Here is a 27244-nt window from a genome sequence, read left to right on the forward strand (position 1 = left end):
CAGGGTTAAGGACGTCTCCTCAGGGCTGGAGAGAAACTTGGAGGGGGAGGATCCCATTGTCGTGGTCCACATAGATACCAGCGACATAGGTAGGACTAAGAAAGAGGTTCTGCTGAGGGAGTTTGAGCAGCTAGGGACTACATTTAAAAAGCAGAACCACTAAGGTGATAATCTCTGGATTATTACCTGAGCCACGAGCAAATTGTCACAGGGTAAATCAGATCAGAGAGATGAATGCGTGACTCAGATATTGGTGTGGGAGACGTGGGTTTCGATTCATGGGGCACTGGCACCAGTACCGGGGAAAGAGGGAGCTGTTCCGTTGGGACAGGCTTCACCTGAACCATGCTGGGACCAGTGTTCTGGCAAAACAAATAACTAGGGCGGTAGAGAAAGCTTTAAACTAAATAGAGTGGGGGAGGGCTCAGGTGGGGCAAAGTTTAGGTTGATGGAGAAAAGACAAGGAAGTAGTACAGGAAAGTAATGGGGGTAGTGATAAACAGCGTACAAACATAAGAGTGCACTAGCAAACGGGGCCGGGGTAGGAAAGAATGGTAAAAAGACAAAATTAAAGGTTCTTTATCTGTGCGCACAGCATTCGTAATGAGATAGATGAATTGACGGCACAAATAGAAAGAAATGGGTACGATCTCGTGGCCATTACAGAAACTTGGTTGCAAGGTGACCAAGGTTGGGAGCTAAATATTCAGGGTTATTTAACATTTCGGCAGGATAGGAAAAAAGGTAAAGATGGTGGGGTAGCTCTGGTATAATAATGAGAAATGATCTTGGCTCAGAAGACCAAGATGTCGAATCAATTTGGGTGGAGCTAAGAAATAGCAAGGGAAAGAAATCACTGGTGGGAGTAGTGTATAGGCCCTCTAACAGTAGCTACACTGTAGGGCAAAATATTAATCAGGAAATAAGGGGGGCTTGTAAAAAAGGTAATGCAATAATCATGGGCGATTTTAACTTTCTCACAGATTGGACAAATCAAATTGGCAAAAATAGCCCTGAGGAGGAGTTCATAGAGTGTATTAGGGACTGTTTCTTAGACCAATACGTCGGGGAACCAACCAGGGAACAGGTCATTTTGGATCTGGTAATGGACGAAACAGGATTAATTAATGATCTCAAAGTAAAGGATCCCTTGGGAAGCAGATGGAACCGGTCAAATTGACTGCCTGTGGAGTATATAACATACACTGCTTTGTCAGTACTGGCATTTTACTGGAGAAATCCAAAACTAATCCCATTTCTTCGTTTTCTCCCCACAGCCCAGTACCACCTTCAACTTCAAATATTATCCACTTTCCCTTAAAATAAGCAGTGGTCTTGGTTTTAACTGTTCCCTGTGAAAAAGTGTAATACTCCCAACAACCTCTGCATAAAGGAATTAATCCTAATCTCTCCTCTCATGCTCTTAGTGAAAATTTAATTTGATGATCCTTCATCACTGACCACTCAACCAGAGTAAATAGTCTTTCCCTGTTCAACCTATCAAAACCCTTCATCATTTAAAAAAAAACTCTACTAAATCTCCTCTGTCCTAGTGTAAATAGTCCCAGTAACTCATTTCAATATAGAAAAGATTGAACCCACCCTGTTTGGTTATAGAAACTATGCATTTTAGCCTCTCATTCCATTCCTCTGCCTAGTTGATTACTCAGGCTGAACCTGATGGTGCACAACTTGCTGTCTTGTTTCACCCTGAACTAATCTTAAATCCCCATATCTTATCCTATCCATCATCAGGACCGTCTGTTTCCACCTTCACAATATTGTCTACCTCCATCCTTGCCTCACCCCCACTGCTGCCGAAACCATCAAGCCCCCAGAAATGTTAGAGATTAGAATTTTTACCCCACAGGATAGTTGGTATGTGGAACTGACTCCCAGAGAAGGTCATTGATTCAGGATCAATTGACGCCTTTTAAAAAGCAGCTGATCCATACTTGTTGAGAAGTGGGATTGAGGGGAAAGGGATATTTAACAGCGATGCTTGATATTTTTCAGTGGAGTTTGGGGAATTCAACGAGTGACGATGGAGGGATAGAATAGCCATACATGGACTCTGGGTAGAGCAAGTTTGACTTGGCTAGGCTTCACTTCTCCAATATTCTTGTCGCTGGTCTCCTGAGTACCATTCTATGTAAACTCCAACTTCTCCAAAACTTTGCCACCCACATCTGATGCAACTTGCTGACCTCCATTGGCTCCCTGTCTCCAATGCATTCAATTCAAAATCCTCAATTACAAATCTTTTATGGCCTCACCCCTCCTTTACTCTGCAACCTCCTCCAGTCCCACTTGCCAGTGCGCACCCTCCGTTTTCCAATTCTGTCTTCCTCCAGATAGACCACTTCAATTCTCACCTACAATAGCCGAACATTCAACTTTCTTGGACCTACACTTTCCTTTGAACCCCTGCACCTTGCTACTTCTCCTTCGTATGCCTCCTTAAAAACATATCTTTGTTTATTAATTCAGTCACTGTCCCTAATTCTTCTTCCATTATTGCTTGAAGTCTGTTGTCACCTCATGAGTGCCTTGTGATGTTTATTACCTTACAGGTGCTCTATAAATGAAAGATAGCACTGTTACTATTGGAGTCTGTGCTGCTTGAGAAACCTTTTGAAAGGGAGATTGACAGCCTAGCCATCCGTAGCTTTACAGAAGGGAGATTGGGAGAAACTGAAAGAATCAGAGGGGCAGAATAACAGAAACTGGAGCACCCCAAGAAAATCATCCACTACTGCTTATGATGCCTTTTGGAGAGTTACAAAAATCCTAACTATGTCAGCTGACCTATTTTCCTAACCATACTCAGTATACTGCCGAACAAGCGGGAGGGTTTCATTCCTCTGAGTGCCAGCGACTAATTATAGTAGTGAGCTCCATCCAAATTACATTTGGTATTTGTTTTGTTGCTCATTGCCTGCGCACTCAATGTACTAAAGATCACGCAGCACTCGTCTGGTGTCATCTTTCTACTACATATATCACATAATGCAGATTGAAGCCCTAACTGTCCTTGTAGATTATCATGTTGCTGGCCTGAGTTACTTTCAGAACAACCTTGAATCAATTATGTTTCAAAAAAAATTGAAGCATCTTCTTTACATTAAGTAGCAAAAATAAAACAGAGCAAAATATATGAAATGGCTCTGGTAGTTCAGTAGAATGAGCAGAGAGACTTCATAATCAGTGCAATGTGCTGTTTGCTAAGGCAGTTGTTTGCAGTACATTTGCACATAATTATTAACTATGGATTTGATGTGATGATAAATTGAATGGTAGACTTTTACTGGTTAATTATAAGTGGAATTTCTGGCATTTTCCGCTTGTCTGAAAATGCTGTGTGCGTGTGAAACTGAGAAATGTCCCAGTTTTGTCCATAGGAGGTGAAATAATAGGAACACTTGAGTACAGTGCCACTTAGTGCCTGATACACCTCACTGCAGAAAGCACCTGCAGACAGGGAGATCTCAATGTGCTGTACTTCTAATGTACCTCAATAATCAACTGTCAGAAATGATAAATGTGTTATAGACGTGGAAAGTGTATCCACTTAACATGTGCGTGGGCTGATATTTAATGTGTGCACACATGTTTTTGAATGTGGCCAGAAAAATCTGTGATAATCAATATGTCTTAATGCATTTTTAATTCAATCATGTGAAAATATTGGTCAGGGCTGTATTGTCTTGTATGTCAAAATAATATCAAGTTGAATCTGCATATATGAATTTTACTTTATTAACCAATTCCAGATACAAGAACACAAGTTTGTAGGAACTAGAAAATATAATTTAGCTCAACTAGCCTGCTCCATTATCCAGGCCTTTTTTTTCAGAGCTTGGTCTGAATTAATTTTTTTGACCCAAGACCATCTGCTCCTCTTTGAATCAGAAATTGATTCATTTGTTTTCTGAATCAGCTGAGTTTGGATTTCCTGTACCAGGAGGCATTCTATTCCATATGTTAATGATTCGAGACTGAAAAATAGTAGATCGAGACTACTTTTAGCTTGCATTCATGTCCACTTCTATTTTGCTTTTGCACAAATATCACTATCTGATCAATCCTTTTCATTATTTAAAAAAAATTGTCTTCCTCTCTGATCCAAAGTGGATGACCTGACACTTCCCCACATTGAACTCCATCTGCCATAATTTTGCCCACGCTCTTAGTCTAAGTCTATCTCTGTCCCTTTGTCACTTCCTGCTCCTATCTACACAACTTACTGTGCCTTCTAACTTAGTGTCATCTGCAAATTTGGATATGAAACTCCATATTCCTTCATCTAAGTCATTAATAATATGTGGTGAAAAGCTGAGGTCCCAGTACAGATCCCTGGGGAACACCACTTGTCAATCCCGTCAATCAAAGAAAGTTCCCTTATCCCTACTGTCTCTCTTGCCTCCAAAACAATTACCAACCTATGTCACAAGGTTTTTTTTGTTCATTCATGGGATGTGGGCGTTGCTGGCAAGGCCAGCATTTATTGCTCATCCCTAATTGCCCTCGAGGAGGTGGTGGTGAGCTGCCGCCTTGAACCGCTGCAGTCCATGTGGTGAAGGTTCCCCCACAGTGCTGTTGGTTAGGGAGTTCCAGGATTTTGATCCAGCGACGATGAAGGAATGTCAATATATTTCCAAGTCAGGATGATGTGTGACTTGGAGGGGAACATGTAGGTGGTGTTCCCATGCGCCTGCTGCCCTTGTCCTTCTAGGTGGTAGAGGTCGCGGGTTTGGGAGGTGCTGTCGAAGAAGCCTTGGCGAGTTGCTGCAGTGCATCTTGTAGATGGTACATACTGCAGCCATTGTGCGCCAGTGGTGGAGGGAGTGAATGTTTTTAGGGTGGTGGTTGGGGTGCCAATCAAGCGGGCTGCTTTGTCCTGGATGGTGTCGAGCTTCTTGAATGTTGTTGGAGCTGCACTCATTCAGGCAAATGGAGAGTATTCCATCACACTCTTGACTTGTGCCTTGTAAATGGTGGAAAGGCTTTGGGGAGTCAGGAGCTGAGTCACTCGCTGCAGAATACCCAGCCTCTGACCTGCTGTTGTAGCCACAGTATTTATGTGGCTGGTCCCGTTTAGTTTCTGGTCAATGGTGACCCCCAGGATGTTGATGGTGGGGGATTCGGCGATGGTAATGTCATTGAATGTCGAGGGGAGGTGGTTAGACTCTCTCTTGTTGGAGATGGTCATTGCCTGTCACTTGCATGACGTGACTGTTACATGCCACTTATCAGTCCAAGCCTGGCTGTTGTCCAGTTCTTGCTGCATGTGGGAACGAACTTCTTCATTTTCTGAGGGGTTGCGAATGGAACTGAACACTGTGCAATCATCAGTGAACATCCCCATTTCTGACCTTATGATGGGGGAAAGGTTATTGATGAAGCAGCTGAAGATGGTTGGGCCTAGGACACTGCTCTGAGGAACTCCTGCAGCAATGTCCTGGGGCTGAGATGATTGGCCTCCAACAACCACTACCATCTTCCTTTGTGCTCGGTATGACTCCAGCCACTGGAGAGTTTTCCCCCTGATTCCCATTGACTTCAATTTTACTAGGGCTCCTTGATGCCACACTTAGTCAAATTCTGCCTTGATGTCAAGAGCAGTCACTCTCACCTCATCCCTGGAATTCAGCTCTTTTGTCCATGTTTGGACCAAGGCTGTAATGAGGTCTGGAGCCGAGTGATCCTGGCAGAACCCAAACTGAGCATCGGTGAGTAAGTGCCGCTTGATAGCACTGTCGACGACACCTTCCATCACTTTGATGATTGAGAGTAGTCTGATGGGGCGGTAATTGGCCGGATTGGATTTGTCCTGCTTTTTGTGGACAGAACATGCCTGGGCAATTTTCCACTTTGACTGGTAAATGCCAGTGTTGTAGCTGTACTGGAACAGCTTGGCTAGAGGCATGGCTATTTCTGGAGCTCCAATGCCATGCACCTTTTTGTTATGATAATCTCTTGTGTAGAACCTTATCAAATACCTCAAAGTCCATTCAAACAACATCCATAGACATGCCCCTAACCACAATGACACTGAATTCCTCAAAAAATTAAACTATAATAGAATCTACACTATTGGACCAAAGCTCAGGTTATAAACCTACAATTAAACTTATTTAACACTAAACAAGTAAATGAACAGTGCTCAGTACAAAACAATATATTTATTGCAGTTTAAATCTTTATTCTTCTCCATGAAATATCAAAACAAAGCGCTTCTCCTGCACTTTCTCTCAATGTCATATTGATCTTTGAAACACATTGTAGTATAGTGGTTATGATAATGGACTAGTAGTCCAGAGGCCTGAACTACTAATCCTTGAATGTGAGTTAATTTAAATTGTCATGGTGGGAATTTCATTTTTAAAAAATCTGGCAATAAAAAGCTGGTATCAGTAAAAATGTCCATGAAACTGCCAGATTGTTGTAAAAATCCAACTGGTTCACTGATGTCTCTTCGGGAAGGAAACCTGCCGTTCTGCCTGGTCTGGCCTATATGTGACTCCGGTCCCACACCAAAGTGGTTGACTTGTAACTGTCCTCTGAAGTGGCCTATCAAATTGCTACAAAGACAGCAGCGGTGCAAGAAGGCCCACCACTACCTTCGTGGAGAGCTACTCATCAAAGAAATTTATGAAAATCATTGACAACTGTGTGTGAAGTAGGTCCAATTAAAACCACTACCCCAGGGGAGCCCAGAATGTCAATCACAGAGGGTGCTTATCCCAATTCTCTTGGTACGATCTGCAATGGCTGGTTATTAACATTTTGTCCATTCACCTATGAAGGACACTATTCCATGGATTTACACCAAGACTCTGCATTCAATTTACATTAGCATATTAACTATCTTTTGTTTAAGAGAAACCAAGCTTCAGGCTCATAATAATGTCTTTGGCCTGCCAGACTATAATGTATGTTCCTGTAGCTTACATAAACAGCCAGCAGGAGACATGTTTTGCCATGACCAGCAAGAAAGAATGTGGAAAACAACCTTAAGACAGACAAAAATTCTTTATTTTGGTCACATTGGTGATACCTGACATCTGTGTAGGTATGAGTCATTGGATGGTGATTAGGAGAGCGACTCTAGTTGATTTTCCCTGTCCCTAGTTTGGAGGCATTGAGGCCAATTGTGGCATTGTTACCGGCACCCTCGACTTAGATAAACTAACTCAAAGACTCTTCACCACCTGCAAGGCTCAATTCAGGGGCGTGATGAAATACTCATCACTTGCCTGGATGGGTGCAATTGTAACAACACTCAAGAAGCTTTACACCATCTAGGATAGAGAAGTTTGCCTGATTGGTGCCCCTGCCGCTGGATTCTCCACCCCCTCTACCATTGGTGCACTATGGCTACAGTATTTATAATCTACAGGATGCAGTACAGCAATTCAAGCTTAGTTTGACAACACCCCCTCCATTGTGATCTTTACCACCGAGAAGGACAAGAGCAGCAATGTCGTGGGAACACCGTCACCTCCAAGTCACATACTATCCTGACTTGAACATATATTGCTGTTTCTTCAATGTCACTGGGTCAACAATATCTTGGAATTCCCTAATACCATTGTGGGAGCACAATCAGTGCAAGGACTGCAATGGTTCAAGGAGAAGGCCCACCACTTTCTTGGGGCAACTACTGAAGGGCAATAAATACAGCCTTGCCAACATCGCTCACATCTTGAGGACAGTTTTTTAAAAAACTCAGCACTGACTGGTAAATGATCCTGGGCCTCAGTCTATCCGGCTTTGTTGCACATTGCCTTTACTGACTGAGCTATTAGAAGAGCTTTTGTTTACTCTCCATTCTTTGATTTTTGTTTACGCTTTATTTTGATTCATATTTTCTGTTCAGTGTAGTTCCTGCCCCCTCTCAGTTGGGCTGTCGCCCTAATTGTGTTCGACCTGACGCAGGTGCTGACCCTTAACAATAGGATGAGGGACACTGACCGTGGGTGGACTCCAACCCTGATCCACCACCGCCCAAGACCTCCGAGCAATCTTAGGGCCTGGTCCAGTTTACATTGTAGCAGATGTGTCTTGGTTTCTATGTGGCAGATGTGACTTGGTTTCTATCTTAAGGGAAGGTTAGTTGAGTCTGTAACTACTGTAAAACTATAGTGTGCCTTTGCTTCTGTTCATTTATCCATTTACTATTTAATATCTGTTTGGTAGTCTATAACCTAAGGCATGCTCCAGTGGAACGTCTATTCTATTGCCTTGTGAAGATGAAGACGACCGTGTAGGGGCACATGATATGACTAGTAAGCCAAAATACAGTGATAAGGGTTTTCTGTTCAAGCCTGTGGCTTGCTACAAATTAGCTAGGTATTGGGCAGAGAAAGGCACTTTCAGTTCCTGGGGAGCAAGGGGTCGCTTAAGGGAATTGTCTGAGTCGCTGAACCTGAGGAAAGTATCTGAAGTAAAAGTCCATAACTATATCATCTGCATGTTGGCATCACTCATCAATTCTGTGTATCCTCCAATTAATTTTTTTTATTTGTGTTTCCTTTCATAAAAATATTTTGGCTTGGAATTCTTGCCTTTATTTAATACATGCAAATGCTTACCAACTTTCTCTGTTGCCTTTTATAAGCTGTTCTCGAAGTTATAGCTTTGTTGCCTATTATGTTTCACTACATATCGTAACAGAATTCCACTGTATGTACCTATATACAGTCATATGTATTAAGCTTTGTGAAGGGCAAATTATAATCCAAAGTCGTGAGTCATTATCTGTGCAGGTGGTCTTCATTTGAAGTATAAGTAAGTCCAACATTCTCATCTATTACACAATCCGTACATCTAATTGGTGGAAAATTGTGATGCTGTAGCCCTACTAGTCCATGCATTTGCCTTTTGTCCCCAAGTGGGATTCCAGGCAATGCCATTCCTCACCAACTCACTTCATTGAGTAATTACAAATTGTCTCTGAAGCTTCCCACTAATAACTGTATTGTTTTTTCTCTTAAGGAACTCAACACATCTGTACAGTGACAAGCAACTGCAGGCCAGTACCTCAGTTAGCTTCCCACAGCCTTCAGTGCATCCCCATTCAGATGGAGAATGTTCACCCAGACGCAGGTATGTGGTCTTAGTGAGTTTTGCAATGCCTCTGACTCATTCTGCATTAATAGTTATTGCACCTGCTGTTCTATCTACTACCTGTCAGATCTGTGTACTTGTGATGGCAAAAGACAAAAAAAGCTTTTAATTCCCTCTGTTTTGCCAGTATTTAGGATAGTTAATTCTTTAGATTATAGTGCATTAATGAGGCTTTTCACCTGCATGCTTTGTTTACGGAGTGGGATGTGGAACAGAAGCACCAACAAACTGAGAGCAGTTCTGTTTGTTCTCTATCTGGTGGGGAAAATTGCTGCTGTGTTGATGAGGAAAAGCATTCTAAAATATGTCATTCTGTAAATCAAAATACCATGATTCAGAGCCACATTATGTCATTTTAAGTGGTGAGCATCTGTAAAATGGAAGCTTTTGCAGCAGTATTAATGTTACTATTTGGTTAAAGAGTGTACCTTAAAGTTTAATGTGACAAATATTCTGGATAAAGCGCTTGTGATTGCATATGTTTAAACTGTTGAAAAAATTTCATTTAAGTTACAAAACTCAAGTGACATTGAGGTGAGGGTTTTAATTGAAACCATGAAAGATATTGTGACACCATGGGACAACAAATAATATCCAGTGGTTAGTTTAGCAACTTTCATCACTGTGATGCCGCATTCAAGTAACACGGCGAAATGCTTGAATATTGCACATTTCTGCACAAACAAGTGGGAGAAACTTTGCAAAAACACTTTTCCAGTAAATCATGCTCCTTTAAAGACCAGTTTGTAGGATTATGCAACATCAAAACAATGGGTGGTACAGCGACTAATTAGCCACCAAAATCAGGAGATCCATCAACATATTACAAAAAAGGTGGTAACCTAGTCATTCAGATTGAGGGACAGAAAATGACTGTTTATGTAGTGTTGACAAATCATCAAAATTAGTTGCTAAATTAACCACTAGATATTATTTGTGGCAGATATTAGTCATACTTCACCAGATGACCAGGAACTTCCTAAATTTAGTTGTTCCTGAATTAATTACCAAAAGTTACTAAAACCAGTCAACACAATCTTTTGGGAAGTCACATATAATGAAAACAAAACTATAGTTGTCGTAAATCTGAAGTAAAGCATAAAATGCTGGATTTCATGGGTCATCGTCACTTGTTGAAATGTCTGAACACAGTATGTACAAGAACCAGGCAACCTAAATAATTCTTCCTTTGCACTGCAAAACTCCAGTCTGTCTGTCGAAAACGAGCATCTGACTTCACATCGTTTGGTTACCATTGCTGGAGGCTTGTCTAGCTCTTGTCCACAGCCATTGTCTACTTTTCCATCTATGCTCAGGTATAAGAGTGCTACCGCACTTCCTGCCAGGCATGCCTTTGTGATGCTGCTAACATGTTAACCATCTACTAACTTGCGATGAAACCGTTCGATGATTTTAACCTTTTTAATTAACCAAAGCAAGTTTTGGTATGTGTTCTCAAAGAAATAATGGTTATATATTTTTCAAGTACTTTAAAATCCAATTCTAAATTGTACTATGTATAAGTCACTCCCCTAGTTTTATTGTTGCTGCTTTGGTTTAAAAAAATTGGGAGCATTTTAATGGTACACTGCTCCTATTTCTTATGTTAATAAGGGAATCAAGGGATATGGGGATAGGGCAGGAAAGTGGAGTTAAGGTCTCAGATTAACCATGATCTTGAATAGCAGAGCAGGCTCAAGGGGCCGTATGGCCTACTCCTGCTCCTATTTCTTATGTTCTTATAGAGAACACTGTAATTCTAAGGACCTAAAAACAATATGTAGATTTGACTTGTACACTGGATTTGACTTCCTTAAATTATTGGATGGCAAATTGCATTTTGGGTTAGAAATTTTCAGTGGTTTGGGGGGTGAGTTAATCATTAGTTCCACATGAGGCTTTTAGTCATTACTATGCTGTAACTTTACACTTGAAATGACACAGTATGCATGCCCTGATTTTTATATTCTGGTCACATTCACTTTATTCTGTCAGTGTATAACATAACAGCCAACATACACAAAACTTCCTCCTCTCTGTACCTCAAGGCTGGGTGGATATTTCACCAAATACAGTGTTTCTTCTTGATGGAAATAAAATATAAAATTTGAGTTCTTAGTGCTGGGTTGTGAGACTGACTGGATTGTGTGTTATACGACCTTGTGGTATTTAAATAAAATATTTGCCTTGGAGCTGTTTAATCCATCTGAAAGACTGAATGTCTTTTGTAACCGTTAAAATACACATGTAATGCAGCTGCTTTACTACACCGACTTCTCTCAAGTCAGTAAGTGTAGAGTACGATGGGCGCCCCTCAGACTAGTTCTACTGAAGGCAGTGTGTTGCTGGATCTTGGCATTGAGCACAGCCAGGAGTGAGCTCTTTGCATGCACGCTGGTAAGCATTCATAGAGCACCTCACTTCCTGGGCAGCAAATTTCTAACGTTTTCAGCATGCAAGTGGGGGTGTTCACGTACTTCTAATATTAAAATGACTGCTTAAGTTCCTGAAGTGTCCAAATTGTCCAATGAAGCTCCCGAATAAAGTGACTTGGTGCCTACTGTACGTCGTTTCACTTCTGGAACCGAAATGTGCTAGGGAGTCATGTTAACGGTTTTATTCCTCAGATATTTTTCACTGATGCAAAGCAGCAGCCACATTATATTGATGTAAAAGTGAGAGCATCCTTGCACTGTCAAATATTATTTTCTGTATATTTTTGAGCTGAATATTATATAATGAAGTTAGAATTTCTGATCTTGGCTGTGCTATCCAAATATGGCAATATGTAAGCTTGGCACCACCTAACCAATACTTGATTCACATTTTTCAACCTTGGTGGTGTCCTGTACTATGGACCTCAGTATTACTTCTGGGTTTCTCAAATCCAAAAGGAATGTGAGGTACTTTCTGTGAGTGGTGATAAATTGGCCAGCAACTCTGTCTAGCCTGCTTCTGTGCATCCATTACCAGCTACATTAAAAATAGCATTGACCTATACCTGGCAACAGGTGGTCTGCCTACATTTTAGTCAGAATGGAGAAGAGAAAGAAAATAATGAAGTGAGAGGAAAGAATGCATTGAAATATAATACACTTATTGGCCCACAGGATTTGCTAAATAAATCAAGTCATCATAATACTGTTTTAAGTTTTAGGCCAGAAATTCTTCTGCAGTACTCAGAACGGACTAATTCAAATCAATCCTATATAAATCTCAAGGAGGGCCTGGGTGGTACTGTGGATGTTTTATTAATTCATTCTCTGGTTATAAGCCTCATTGGCGAGGCCAGCATTTATTGCCCTTGAGAAGGTGGTGTACCTTCTTCTTGAACCGATATATATCCAAGTGACATGGGGGATAACTTGGAGGTGATGCTGTTCCCGTGCGTCTGTTGCCATTGTCCTTCCAGCTGGTAGAGGTTGCAGGTTCGGGAGGTGCTGCCACAAAAGTCTTGGCGTCTTGCTGCATTGTATCTTGTAGATAGTAAACACTGCAGCCATGATACACCAGTGGTAGGGGGAGTGAATGCTTAAGCTGATGGATGGGTTGCCGATCATGTGGACTGTCCTGAATGGTGTTGAGCCTCTTCAGTGTTGTTGCAGCTGCACCCATCCAGAAAAGTATTCCATCAGACTCCTGACTTGTGACTTGTAGGTGGGGACAAGCTTTGGGGAGTCAGGAGGTGAGACAATTGCCACAGAATACCCAGCCTCTGACCTACTCTAGTAGCCACAACATTTATGTGGCTGGTCCAGTTAAGTTTCTGGTCAATGGTGATGCCCAGGATATTGATGGCAGAGATGTTAAACAAATATTTTGTATCTGTCTTCACAGTAGAAGACACAAAAACATACTGGAAATAGTGGGGACCAAAGGGTCTAATGAGGGAGAGGTACTTAAAGTAATATTAGTAAAGAAAAAGTACTGGAGAAATTAATGGGACTAAAAGCTGACACATCCCCTGGACCTGATGGCCTACATCCTAGGGTTTTAAAAGAGGTGGCTGCAGAGATAGTGGATGTATTGGTTTTGATCTTCCAAAATTCCCTAGATTCTAGAATGGTCCCCATGGATTGGAAGGTAGCAAATGTTACCCCACTATTCAAGAAAGGAGGGAAAGAAAACAGGGAACTGTAGGCCAATTAGCCTGAACATCAGTAGTTGGGAAAATGCTAGAATCTATTATTAAGGACATAGTAACAGGGCACTTAGAAAATAATATGATTAGGCAGAGTCAACAACGTTTTATGAAAGGGAAATCGTATTTGACAAATCTGTTAGTTTTTTGAGGATGTATCTAGCAGGGTAGATAAGGGGGAACTAGTGGATGTAGTATATTTGGATTTTCAAAAGGCATTTGATAAGGTACCACACAAGAGGTTGTTACACAACATAAGGGCTCATGGGATTGGGGGTAATATATTAACGTGGCCTGAGGATTGGTTAACGGACAGAAAACAGAGATTAGGTATAAATGGGTCATTTTTGGGTTGGCAGGTGGGATGCCACAAGGATCAGTGCTTGGACCTCAGTTGTTTACAATCTACATCAATGACTTAGATGAGGGGACCGAGCGTAATGTATCCAAGTTTGCTGACTATACAAAGCTAGGTGGAAAATAAGCGGTGAGGAGGATGCAAAGAGGCTGCCAAAGGGATATAGACAGGTTAAGTGAGTGGGCTTGAGGGTGGCAGATGGAGTATAATGTGGGAAAATATGAAATTATCCACTTTGATAGGAAGAATAGAAAAACAGAATATTTTTTAAAAGGTAAGAGACTAAGATGTTGGTCGTTAGGGAGTTTTAGGTATGTTTGTACTAGAATCGCAAAGTTAATATGTGGGCACAGCAAGCAATTTGGAAGGCAAAAGACATGCTAGTCTTTATTGCAAGGGGGTTGGAGTATAAGAGGAAGGAGGTCTTGATGCAATTATATAGGGCTCTGGTGAGACCATGCCTGGAGGACTGTGTACAGTTTTGGTCTCCTTACCTAAGGAAGGATATACTTACCTTAGAGGGGATGCAACGAAGGTTCACTAGATTGATTCCTGGGATGAGTGTTGTCCTATAAGGAGAGATTGAATAAAATGGGCCTATATTCTCTGGCGTTTAGAAGAATGAGAGTTGACCTCATTGAAACATATAAAATTCTTAGAGGGTTGACAGGGTAGGTGTTGCGAGGCTGTTTCCTCTGGCTGGGGAGAGTCTAGAGCTAGGGGTCGTAGTCTCAAGATAAGGGGTCTGCCATTTAGAACAGAGGTGAGGAAAAATTTCTTCATTCAGAGGGTGGTGAATCTTTGGAATTCTCTATCCCAGAGGGCTGTGGATGCTCAGTTGTTGATATTCAAGACTCAGATCGATGGATATTTGGACATCAAGGGATATGGGGATAGGGCGGGAAAGTGGAGTTGAGGTTGAAGATCAGCCGTGATCTTGTTGAATGGCGGAGCAGGCTCGAGGGGCCGGATGGCCTACTCCTCCTATTTCTTATGTTCTTATGTCATTGCCTGGCACTTGTGTGGCACGAGTGTTACTTGGCACTCATCAGCCCAAGCCTGGATGTTGTCCATGTCTTGTTGCGTGCGGGCATGGACTGAACACTGTTCAGTCGTCAGACAACAGCCCCACTTCTGACCTTAATGATGGAGGGAAGGCCATTGATAAAGCAGCTGAAGTCTGTTGGGCCTAGGATGCCTGAGGAACTCCTGCAGCGATGCCTTGAGGATGAGATGATTGGCCTCTAACAATCCTAAACATCTTCTTTTCTCCCAAGTATGACTGCAGCCACTGGAGTTTTGCCCCTGATCCCAATTGACTTCAATTTTACAAGGGCACACTTGGTCGAATGCTGCCTTGATGCCAAGGGTAGTCACTCTCACCTCACCTCTGGAATTTAGCTCGTGTCTATGTTTGGACTAAGGCTGCAATGAGGTCCTGGCAGAATCTAAACTGAGTGTTTGCCATTTGATAGCACTGTTGACGAATCTTTCCATCACTTTGCTGATGATTGAGAGTAGGCTAATTGGACGGTAATTGGCCAGGTTGGATCTGTCTTGCTTTTTGTGGACAGGACATACCTGGAAAATTTTGCACATTGTCGGGTAGCAAATCTGGGAGTGCACCTTTGATCTCAAATACCTGGAGGGGGTGGATGTCTGAAGCCAGAGGGTCCTGGACCTGGGCTGCGGGGCTGGGCTTTTGCGAATACGCTATAGCTGTACTGGCACATTGTCGGTTAGCTCTATAGCTGTACTGGAACAGCTTGGCTAGAGGGGTGGCTAATTACAGAGCACAGGTCTTCAGCACTACATCCAAGATGTTCTCAGGACCTGTAGCCATTGCTGTGTCCAGTGCACTCAGCCATTTCTTCATATCATGGTGAGTGATTGAAATTGGCTGAAGGCTGGCATCTGTGATGGTGGGGACCTCAGGAGGAGGCCAAGAAGGATCATCCACTCTGCACTTCTGGCTGAAGATGGTTGGGAATGCTTCAGTCTTTTTTGCTCTCGTGCATTGGACTTCACCACTATTGAGGATGGGGATGTTCATGGAGCCTCCTCCTCCTGTTAGTTGCTTAATTATCCACCACCATTTGCGACTGGATGTGGCAGGACTGCATAGCTTTGACCTGATCTGTTGGTTGTGGGATTGCTTAGCTATGTCTATAGCATGCTGCTTCCGTTGTTTACATTCATGTAGTCCTGTATTGTAGTTTCTCCAGGTTGGCACCTAATTTTCAGATATGCCTGGTGCTGTTCCTGGCATTCTCTAACGCTCCTCATTGAACCATGGTTGGTCATCTGGATTGATGGTGATGGAGGAGTAAGGGATATGCTGGGCCATGAATTTATAGATTGTGTTTGAATATAATTTTGATCCTGCTTAAGGTCCACAGCACCAGATTTAAGTGCTAGTCTGCTTGGTCAGTGGTGGTACTAACGAGCTACTCTTGGTGATGGACATTTAAGACTACACCCAGAGTATATTCAGAGCTCTTGCTATCCTCTGTGCTCCCTCCAAGTATGTTAAATCAGTACTCCATGTTGATCAGCTGAGGGAGAGTGTTAGGTGGCAATTAGCAGGAGGTTTCCCTGCCCATGTTTGACCTAAAACAATGAGACTTCATAAGTCAGTGTTGAGGACTCCCAGGGCCACTCCCACCTGACTGTATACCACTGTGCACCCATCTCTGGTGGGTCTGCCCTATGGGCAGGACAGGACATACCCAGGGATGGTGATGGAAGAGTCTGGGACGTTGGCTGAAAGGTATATCGATGATACAAAGATGGGAGGGAAAGTAGAGAAAGAGGAGGACATAAAAAACCTACAAGAGGATATAGTCAGGCTGGGTGAGTGGGCGGAGATTTGGCAGATGCAATACAATATTGGAAAATGTGAGGTTATGCACTTTGGCAGGAAAAATCAGAGAGCAAGTTATTATCTTAATGGCGAGAAACTGGAAAGTACTGCAGTACAAGGGGATCTGGGGGTCCTAGTGCAAGAAAATCAAAAAGTTAGTATGCAGGTGCAGCAGGTGATCAAGAAGGCCAACGGAATGTTGGCTTTTATTGCTAGGGGGATAGAATATAAAAACAGGGAGGTATTGCTGCAGTTATATAAGGTATTGGTGAGACCGCACCTGGAATACTGCATACAGTTTTGGTGTCCATACTTAAGAAAAGACATACTTGCTCTCGAGGCAGTACAAAGAAGGTTCACTCGGTTAATCCCGGGGATGAGGAGGTTGACGTATGAGGAGAGGTTGAGTAGATTGGGACTCGACTCATTGGAGTTCAGAAGAATGAGAGGCGATCTTATTGAAACATATAAGATTGTGAAGGGGCTTGATCGGGTGGATGCGGTGAGGATGTTCCCAAGGATGGGTGAAAATAGAACTAGGGGGCATAATCTTAGAATAAGGGGCTGCTCTTTCAAAACTGAGATGAGGAGAAACTTCTTCACTCAGAGGGTAGTAGGTCTGTGGAATTTGCTGCCCCAGGAAGCTGTGGAAGCTACGTCATTAAATAAATTTAAAACAGAAATAGACAGTTTCCTAGAAGTAAAGGGAATTAGGGGTTACGGGGAGCGGGCAGGAAATTGGACATGAATTTAGATTTGAGGTTAGGATCAGATCAGCCATGATCTTATTGAATGGCGGAGCAGGCTCGAGGGGCCGATTGGCCTACTCCTGCTCCTATTTCTTATGTTCTTGTGTATGATTCTGTGAGTATGACTATGCTAGGCTGGTACTTGACTAATCTGTGGGGCAGCTCTCCTAACTTTGGCACCAGTCCCCAGATGTTAATGAGGAGGACTTTGCAGGGTTGACTGGGCTGAGTGTGCCTTTGCCTGATTTTGATGCCTTAGTTCCCTTACACTGAACTCGGTAATCTGCTCAAACTGAGTTCCCAGTTGTATTATCAGCACAATTAAAATAATGAAAAATCAACATAAATGAGCAACCAGCCAATATAATAAAAGTTAATAATTTTAAAAGGAGTCCTGATCATTCCAAACAATGAAGCAGATTCCACAGGGCACTGATGATCTCCCATTTTGCTCAACTGTATTGATTGGAGTAGTGCCACCAGTAGGGGTATTAGTGAGTGTTTTACCAGGGTGCTGCACTCGTTGGGGCCTTTTGCCTCTGCTACTCCTCTTCCTCTGCCATTATTATGCAGAACAGGGGTATGCCCATTGGGAAGGTCATTCTGAATGCGTGGCGGGGGTGAGGGGGAAGCAGGAGATGTGGGCCTGCAAAATTTCAGGTGCACTGAGACTGACTGCACTTTGGTTAGTGCTGGTCTAAGTAAGAAAGAAATAACGAAGAAAATTGCTAGCATACTCCAGAAATCTCAGATATGTTGATATCATGTAACTTGGGCCATACTGCGCCAAAATTTCTAGGCTTAAATCTACACCAGCGCATTATTCACAAATCCAGGAAATTTGCCTGAGTTGGTCTTTTGCAGTGGAGCTTTGTAAATGAGCGGCAGGTGGTTTCGAGATGGTATGTTGGAAGTCGTGCAACCAATGAAGAAAATTCTTCCATTGCAATATTTCAGCTTCCAGCTGGGTAGGACTGCCGTCACCGGCTTCCATTCCTATCTATCCAGTTGTAGCCAGAGTATCACCTGCAATGGCTTCTCTTCCCACTCCCGCACTCTTGCCTCGAGTCCCCCAAGGATCTATCCTTGCCCACCCCTCCTATTTCTCATGTACATGCTGCCCCTTGGCGACATCATCTGAAAACACAACTTCAGATTCCCCATGTACGCGGACGATACCCACCTCTCTCGACGACTCTACTGCCTCTGATTTGTGTCACTTGCTTGTCCGGCATCCAATACTGGATGAGCAGAAGTTTCTTCCAACTAAATATTGAGATGACCAAAGCCATTGTCTTCGGTCCTAGCCGCCGACTCCATCCCGCTTCCTGGCCACTGTCTGAGGCTGAACCAGACAGTTCGCAACATTGACATTCTAACTGACCCTGAGATGAGCTTCCAACCCCATAACTGCTCCATCACCAAGACCACCTACTTCCACCTTCGTAACGTCTCCCTTCTCCGCCCATGCTGTAGCTCATCTGCTGCTGAAACGCTGATCCATGCCTTTTGTTATCTCTAGACTTGACTATTCCAATGCTCTCCTGGCCAACCTCCCATCTTCCACCCTCCGTAAACTTGAGCTCATCCAAAACTCTACTGCCCGTTTCCTGACTCGCACCAAGTCCCGTACACCCATCACCCCGTGCTCGCAGACCTATATTGGTTCCCGGTCCGGCAACGCCTCATCCTTGTTTTCAAATCCCTCTGTGGCCTCATCCCTCCCTATCTCTGTAACCACCTCCAGCCATACAACTCCCCGAGATCTCTGCGCTCCTCCAATTCTGGCCTCTTGAACATCCCCAATTTGAATCGTTCCACCATTGGTGGCTGTGTCTTCAGCTCCATAGGCCCTAAGCTCTGGAATTCCCTCTCTGCCTCTCTACCCCTATCTCCTCCTTTTAAGGCCCTCCTTAAAACCTGCCTATTTGACCAAGCTTTTGGTCACCTGTCCTAATATCTCCTTATGTGGCTCGGTGTCTAATTTTGTTTGAAACACACCTCGTTGCTCCTTGAATGTTTGTTAAACTAATTATTTTACGTTGATCCACACTGAACGCACCTGTCATCTATTAACGGTGGTAAAATTGGGTCATTTCCATCTGCAACCCTTGGAACTGTGAAATAATTTAAATTTTATTATTGTAACATGAAAACACATGGTATGAAGATGATGGCTCATGGGAATGCTGGGATTCGCAAAATAATTGAATGCCTTCCTTCAATTCCTGTATTCCAAGTTGCAGTCGTAATGCTGCAAGTCAGATTTGATGTAGTGTTACCTTATCAATTATATTTAATAAATAACATGGCATCACACTTGCATACATGGGTGAACATAAACCAATACATTAGATCTTAAATCTAAAGTCTTAGTGTAATAAAATTGTTGAACCTTTTATTTCCCAGTTGGTTTATTAAGAATACTGTTAGAGCACACATAAGGCACTCTCTATGTATCAAGTTTCCAACTCTCAAGCTGTGAAACAAAATTTCCTATCATTTCAGGTTTGTGTGATAAATTCATTGTTTAGCTTCATGCTCACTAAATATCTCTTACATGTAAATTTCTTTTTGAAACAATAGAACTCCGGCTAATGTCTCAAAGTTTCCTGGAAAGTATCACCGTAACTATGGTGTATGAATAGCGTTGCGTGTTTTTGTTTTGAGGAAATTTTGCATTACTGATTTATGCTGGTTTTACAACAGCAACACCTTGTATTTGTATAGTGCTTTTATGCATTCAGTGTGGATTCATGTAAAATAATTAGTTTAATAAACAAACATTCAAGAGGCAACAAGGTGTGCTAAGGTGGGGTTGGCCTGTTTTTTTTAAAAAAAAGGGTGGGCTCGTTTGGCCAAATGGCTGTTTTCTGTTCCTATGAATTACATTCATATTCACTTGTGTTAATAATAACCAATGGAAGAAAATTATATTGAATCTCAAAACATTAAAAAAGGCAAAAATAGAATAAAAAACAGAATTTACTGCATGAAACAAGAATCCACAGTATATAGAGTGAGCTAAAATAAACACATTTTCTGCACATATATGTTTGTACTGTTATGGGGCTTATTGTTAAATGTGCTCCTCCTTCGGTCTATTAATTCCACCCCCCCCTCCACCTCATTCTTTGCTATTGGAATGAGTCTGTTGAGGGTTATCTTCATGAAGTGGATATGCTTTCTAATCCATATACATAATTATACATTTAAAGAGCAGGCTAATGACTCTTTTGCCACCTCTGCTGCATTTTCAACTAAGCACTAATAACTAACCTCTAAGTCATCCTGTTTAAGAGTGTAAATATATTTTTGAATTCCAGTACATTTTTATATGGGCACTACTGAGGTTCTATCCCAGATAAGTATAAGGAACTGTGGAAAATCAGCTGTTCACATTGAACACATTAATAAAAGGGCCTTATTGGATTTGTACAATTATTTGATTGTATTAATAGATGCAAGTTATAGAGAATCTTGGGTTGGGCTCATTTTAAAAAGAGGAAAAGATTTAAAAAAAAAGTTAGCTGAATCTTCCATCCGCTCATACTTAAATACATAGGGGTAGATTTTGACTTTGTGCAATAGTGTAAAACAGGTGATAGTCGGCAACCTGTTTTAAATCTCTCCTGTTTTTATTTCCGTTGAAGATTTATTCACTTATTTTGCAGTCCTTCAAGATCCCGCCCTCCTACTCCTAACAGTGATTCAGAATTGGTCAGCAAGCCATCAGAAAGAGGAATGAAAAGAATAAACTCACAAATGCACTGGGCTTGGGGCGAACTACCACAAGCTGCCAAGGTATCTGGAAAAATGTTAGAGTATGTAATTGTGAAAGTGTAATCATCATGCTGTCCATTTATAAGTTCATGAAAACCTCAAATATGGAGTGAGAAAAGGTCATTTGACTCATTCTGGTCTGTTAGACTGTCGTAGAGTCATCGAAATGTCAGCGCAGAAGGAGGCTATTTGTCCCAACAGGCCTGTTCCACTGCTAGGTCTATTCTAATCTTATTTCCTTGCTCATTCCCCATACCTTTTTTAATGTTTTTTCCTTTTCAAATGTTTATCGAATTTCCTTTTTAAATGCTTTGTTGGACACCGCTTCAATAGTCTGCCATTAATGCATTCTATATTCCAATGACCCCTGTGAAAACATTCTGCCAATTCCTGCCTTTTGATATTTGTGGCTCCATGTTTCTAATTTACAGACTAGTGGAAATAATCTTTCACTATTTACCCTCTCAAACCCTTTCAAAATTTAATGCAATTCTGTTAGACATCCCCATAACCTCCTTCTCTGCTTGAGTGAATATAGCTCTTCAAGTTTCTTATTTTAACTATATCCTCTTATTCCTGATACCACCCTAGTGGATTTACATTGTAATTTTTTAGAGCTCCAACATTCTACAGTGAGTGCCCAAAGCTGCACAAGTACTGTGGTCTAACCAATATCTTGTACAGATTCATCACCACCTCCTTGTTTCTGTATTTAATGCTCTTGTACATAAAGCCCAAAACTCCATTTGCACATTTGTTGTTTTTCCACCTACAGTCCTGCTTTTAAAGATCTGTGCTTGTAGCCCGAATGTCTCTGCTCCTTCACCCCATTGAGAATTGTAATGTTTTGATGAAGGGATTTTCCCCAGTTTATTATGTGTGATCTAGTGAGATGATTTGATGAGATTATACACAAGTAATATATTTTGTATGTCATTTTAAAACCTGAGATGCCAGTTGTACGGTATGATACTTGCAGTTGTGAGCTGTGTATGTGCAGCAATACCTATTGCCAAAACATAAACATGGTTAGCAGTGGCAAGCTGCGACAGTCATGTGGCACTGTATTTTCTTCCTATTCTCTTACTCTTTCCCTTTTTTTCTTTTTCTCCTTTATTTTTCTCTCCTCACAGCTTGCTTAACTGTGGGATTTGTGTGTTTTTCTTACGGCCATCCCAGTATTTCTAGGTGTAGTGAAAGCCTTCTATTAAATCTATATTCTGTAGTTTATTAGATGTGGGACAACTTTGGTAACACTTGATATGGTTAAATAAGTGTAACAGATGTTAATCATCCTGAATATCTTTTCAGCTCATTTCTCATCCGAAAACTGAAGATCTTAACAGGGTAAACATCACTCCATCAGGAAATACTCACTTCAGGGTGATTGAGAGTGCCCCTTTCGTAAGCTGTCATGACAGTTCTTCGACTCCCCCGCCACTAGTGAAACCCGAGCCTTTAGCAGCAGGAGAAATTGCATCTCAATCTATGGACAATTTTACACGTGGTCTAGAACACTTTGAACCTTCAACAGCAATGGCTCCATTGGTGCCAGAAAATGGAGAAACAAACCATATTGGTAATCAGATCAAGCCAATCAGTAAAACTGATTCCCCATCCAAGAAGAAAGGTAAGGCTGTCTGAAGTGGCACCAGTGAATCACCATGCTACAGATGCTATGATTGTAAAATGGAACTGCTTATTCTCAGTCTTAATTTTTCAGAGTAAAATACTACATATTGGGACACATAAATATATAAATGTTGACTACTGAGTGCAGTGGTCCCGAAATCTTAGAAATTAACTGACAAACTTGAGTGCTGACTTTCCGGTATTAGAAATGAGCTCCATCTTGCCCAGGTACCAGAAACACCTGCAAAACTAGGGATAATTCAGAGATCTGAATCCTTTGCATCAGTTTTTAGTAATTCTGCATAAAGGGCATTGGGACTAACATTTATCAAATCTACTGAATCCTGAAAGTACAGGCTGCTCCATTCGAAAAATATTTCTTCTTTGCTGTTGAGTCTGGAAGTGGATTCTCCTCTGCAGTTCTCCACAGGGTGACCGCTTATCTCTGCATGACACATTGAGTAGCAGATGAAATATCAAATAAGCTGCCAGAAATTTGAAATGTTGATAACACTGCCGGCAGCTGTACTGGTGATTCATTCACAGAATCCTGACTAAGCAAAGCCCAGAATAGCCAGCAAGAAATTCTTGAGATGTCAAGGCCCCTCTCCAAATATGCAACAAAAATTTGAGGTTCCTTATCCACTTGAAAGTCTGTACTTCCTGCTAGGCTTTTTAAAAACCAAGGCCTCACATCTTTAACTTTCCTGTATTAAACTGAAAGGTTTTACATACTTTTGCAGCTCCCATAACAGAATGTGTTAAAAGTTTATATTTATGTTTCCTGACCAAAAGAGCAGTTTCTTTTTTCTAGCAACTTTTTTTTCCTTTTGCCATTTCATAAGTTACGTTTCCAAAACACATCACATCCCTGCAAACTGTTTGTTTTGATGGGGTGGGGGAGAAAAATGGTGTGTGGTTAACAGGAGCATTGCCAAGGGTAGAGACTATCCTGCCATGAATGAAGTGAGTTTTATCTGTGCCAGTCTGCCAAGAGATCTGTTTCACGGTAGTAGATGATTTCACCTTGCAGATGAAAAAAAAGTGTCCATTTAGAAGATTTGCTGGAATACTACAGTAATAGGTAGGATTGGGATTTGTGTGCCATCTTCCAATTGATGCTCCTCATGTTGGTACAATGGAAATGACATTGGTGCCGAAGTCAAGAATAATTCTACAGCTTTTTTTCTCGTTCCCAGATAAACGCAGCCGTCATCTGGGTGCTGATGGCGTCTACCTGGATGATATCACTGAGATGGATCCTGAAGTTGCAGCACTTTATTTTCCAAAATGGTAATTTCCATGAAGTTGTAGATCTTCGAAGCTCATTTAACGGCGTAATGTGAACTAGAAAGTATCTCACATGCTAAAATAGTCTTGTAATCATTTCTTCTCCAGTGAAAACGGCACAGCTAATCGGAATTGGTCTGAAAATGGAGCACATTCAGCCAATCAGTCACCACAGTCTGTCGGAAGCTCTGGAATGGACAGTGGAGTTGACAGCTTCTCTGACACAATTGGGGACTTGCCAACCATTGCCATTTCACTCTGTGGTGGGCTTAATAACTACAAAGAAATAACGAAAGGTAAAAATTCCATGAGGCCTAAACCTTTGCTAGCCACAGAAATAGCAACAAAGCAAGACCTACTCTTTTTAATCCATATCTTGCAAATATGCCACAACACCCAATGTATTCATCCAATTGCTACACCAGTAATGGCATAATTTAACAGTTCATTTTTGGTTAACTGCTTAGTGAATGTGTGTCCATGAACCCATGGATGTAGGTGTGGCTTGCACATCAGCCTTTTATAGCATCTGAGGCACAACGTTTACTATTAATTTGCTTTATGTCTAATAAATGAGAACACTAAGTTCAATCAGACATTTTTCTAGTTTAGTTTGGATACATTCCACCGACCTAAAGTCACAATAAACAGGTCATAAGCTGTACCAATCCTCCTCAGTCAGAGGAAGTGTTTAAAGACAGTCACACAAGATGTGTGGAGGAGACTGCCATCAAAATGCTACATGATCTTTAATTTCTTTAAGAGCTAGAAGAATATCTGGCTAAGAACAAGTTTAAGGTTATAAGGATAGACATTAATGATCCACTATGGGTCCTATGCTGCTGGGACAACAGAAACATCTGTGCGGTGCAACTGTTTGAAGAGTGTAGTTTGTACTATTAGATTGAGGTTTTCACTAATTACTTTGGGAGATCAGGAAGAAATTTCCGAGATTTATCTTGTAGGTTTTACTTGTCGTTATTCACCTCCCTCAAGAAATTAAATAAACTGGGCACTGTTCATTATAGATTATATAGGGTTTGTGGTGAGGAACAGGTGTGACAAGTCAAATAGTATTTTCTTGCTCTGTGGAGAGAGTAAGGTTTTACTTCCTAATGGGAAGGAAACAGAATTCTATTTTAGTGAGTTTGGTATGCTCAACCCAGTTCCCGATGGGCTTAAATCCACAACGTAATGTTGTCCAAAATTCCAAACTAATTGGTACAAAATTACAAAGAAGCCTTGCTGGGAGAACCCAGAGAGGTGGCTGCTGTGGAAATGAAAATATCACACAGTTGCAATAGGGGATTATCTTCCATGATTGGGACAGAGCAGAGGGAGCGTTATGCTGCACCAAACCCATGTAACCTATGATGTGACTATGCCGATGCTAACACTGGGTGCAAAAAATGGGAAAATGTTCCATTTCACATAAGAAAAATGCTCCAAATTTATTTTTCAAAAAGAATTCAAACGAATAAATTTATGCAATTGATTTTGAACATCATACCTTTTTAGTAACAATTTTCATATCCAGATGAATAATATCTCACTTGAGAAGATTCTTCTTTTACAGTACATTATTTGGCTGCTTTACATAAGAACAGAAGGAGGTCATTCAGCCCCTTCGAGCCTGTTCCGCCATTCATTTAGATCATGGCTAATCTGTATCTTAACTCCATCTGCCTGTCTTGATTCTATAACCCTTAATACTCTTGCCTAACAAAAATCTATCTATCTCAGTTTTGAAACTTTCAATTGACCTAGCCTCAACAGCTTTTTGGGGGCAGAGTTCCAGATTTCCACAGCCCTTTGTGTAAAGTAGTGCTTTCTGACATCACCCCTGAGCCTAGCTCTAATTTTAAGGTTATGCTCCCTTGTTCTGGACTCTCCCAGCAGAGGAAATGGTTTCTCTCTATCTACCCTATCAAATCCTTTAATCATCTTAAACACCTCAATTAGATCAAGTCTTAATCTTCTAAATTCAATGGAATATAAGCCTAGTCTATGCAACCTGTCCTCATAATTTAACTCTCTTAGCCCTGTGTCATTCTGGTGAATTGTTGGGATCACTGCTGTTTCCAGTTTATATCAGTGACTCAATGCAAATTTGAAGATGATATCAAACTAGAAGGAGCAGTGGTTTCAGAAGAGGCAACTCCGAAATTACAGAATAAAATGGACAAAATATGTAAGTGGGCAGAGCAATGAGATGAAATTTACTGTGGATAAATGTGAAATACTGGGTGCAAGAAGGATGGTGGCACACATTTTCCATGCATGATATTGAAAGAGCTAAGGATGAAGTTGAAGAAAACCTGGGAATCTTAGTAGTCTTGATGTTCAGCATTGCCTAAGTAATGCCTCGCAGTAGTTAACAAAGCCAATAAAATATATAATCTAAACAGTAGAGTACAATTCAGAGCAAGTCCAGTTCAGACTGTATAGTACTTTGTCAGACTACACCTTGAGTACTTGTCCAGTTCTGGTTGCCAAAAAACAAGGAAGAGATTCAAGTGCTTGAGGCAGAGCAGAGAAGGGTCATGAGGCTAATCTCTAGTGTTAGAGGTGTGAGCTATGAAGAAAGACTGGAGAATCTTGAGCTTTTCAGTCTTGAAAAAAGGCACCTGAGAGCTAGTCTTGAAGATTTACAAGATTGTAAATAGTATGGTAAAGGCAAATCTTGAAAATTACTTTAAATTGTGAGAGTAGGACAAGAGGGCACGGGGTTCAAACTAGTAAGAGGTAAATTTTGGACTGATATCCAGAAGTTCTTCACACACTGATCGACATATGGAATAGATTCCCAGATAGAGTAGTGGAGGCAAAAACCTTGGACTGCTTTAAGAATCAATTGGATGCTGCAACGGGGGCACTTGGAGTCCTTCTTAAATGAACTAAGATGGGCCGAATGGCCTTCACACCTGTAATTATTTTGTGAAAAGGCTTGACGTATGAATGTTTCTCTTCTTGCAGAACAATTTGTGCAGCGTTCTGTATCATATCAAGAGTTTGCAGAGAATCCAGGAATCATTGATGATCCTAATCTGGTTGTGAAGATCGGAAGCAAGTAAGTACAATGGACTGGACAATTAGAGAAACAAAGTGGAGAATTTGTACCAACTGATTGCTCAGAATATATTATAGTTTGTAAGTGGGTTCTGTAGCAGTTTGGAGTTCCATGATCAATTAGAAGCAGACTTCAATGTTTAATATTTACATTCATCCTAAACTGTGCCAGCATCTTGCTCAAATGTTTTGCAATAGTCTAAGAGGAACACCAAAAGAATAAATCA

At 41.5% G+C, this 27244-nt stretch overlaps 1 protein-coding gene across 4 annotated transcripts in view; it reads left to right on the top strand.

Annotated features, from left to right (window-relative positions):
* The window catches only part of lpin1a (lipin 1a), a 138170-nt gene that overhangs the window by 71119 nt on the left and 39807 nt on the right, over window positions 1-27244 (top strand). For 3 of the 4 annotated variants that reach the window (XM_067984282.1, XM_067984284.1, XM_067984283.1), the window contains exons 5-11: window positions 9001-9111; window positions 10341-10448; window positions 20918-21047; window positions 22338-22656; window positions 23858-23951; window positions 24057-24244; window positions 26925-27018. In XM_067984282.1, the coding sequence (XP_067840383.1) occupies window positions 9001-9111; window positions 10341-10448; window positions 20918-21047; window positions 22338-22656; window positions 23858-23951; window positions 24057-24244; window positions 26925-27018 (1044 nt within the window). The remainder of the gene's footprint in view (window positions 1-9000; window positions 9112-10340; window positions 10449-20917; window positions 21048-22337; window positions 22657-23857; window positions 23952-24056; window positions 24245-26924; window positions 27019-27244) is intronic. The other variant, XM_067984285.1, reaches the window with a different exon arrangement.

Source organism: Heptranchias perlo, chromosome 5 (genome assembly GCF_035084215.1).
Source record: "Heptranchias perlo isolate sHepPer1 chromosome 5, sHepPer1.hap1, whole genome shotgun sequence".
Classification (NCBI taxonomy): Eukaryota; Metazoa; Chordata; class Chondrichthyes; order Hexanchiformes; family Hexanchidae; genus Heptranchias; species Heptranchias perlo.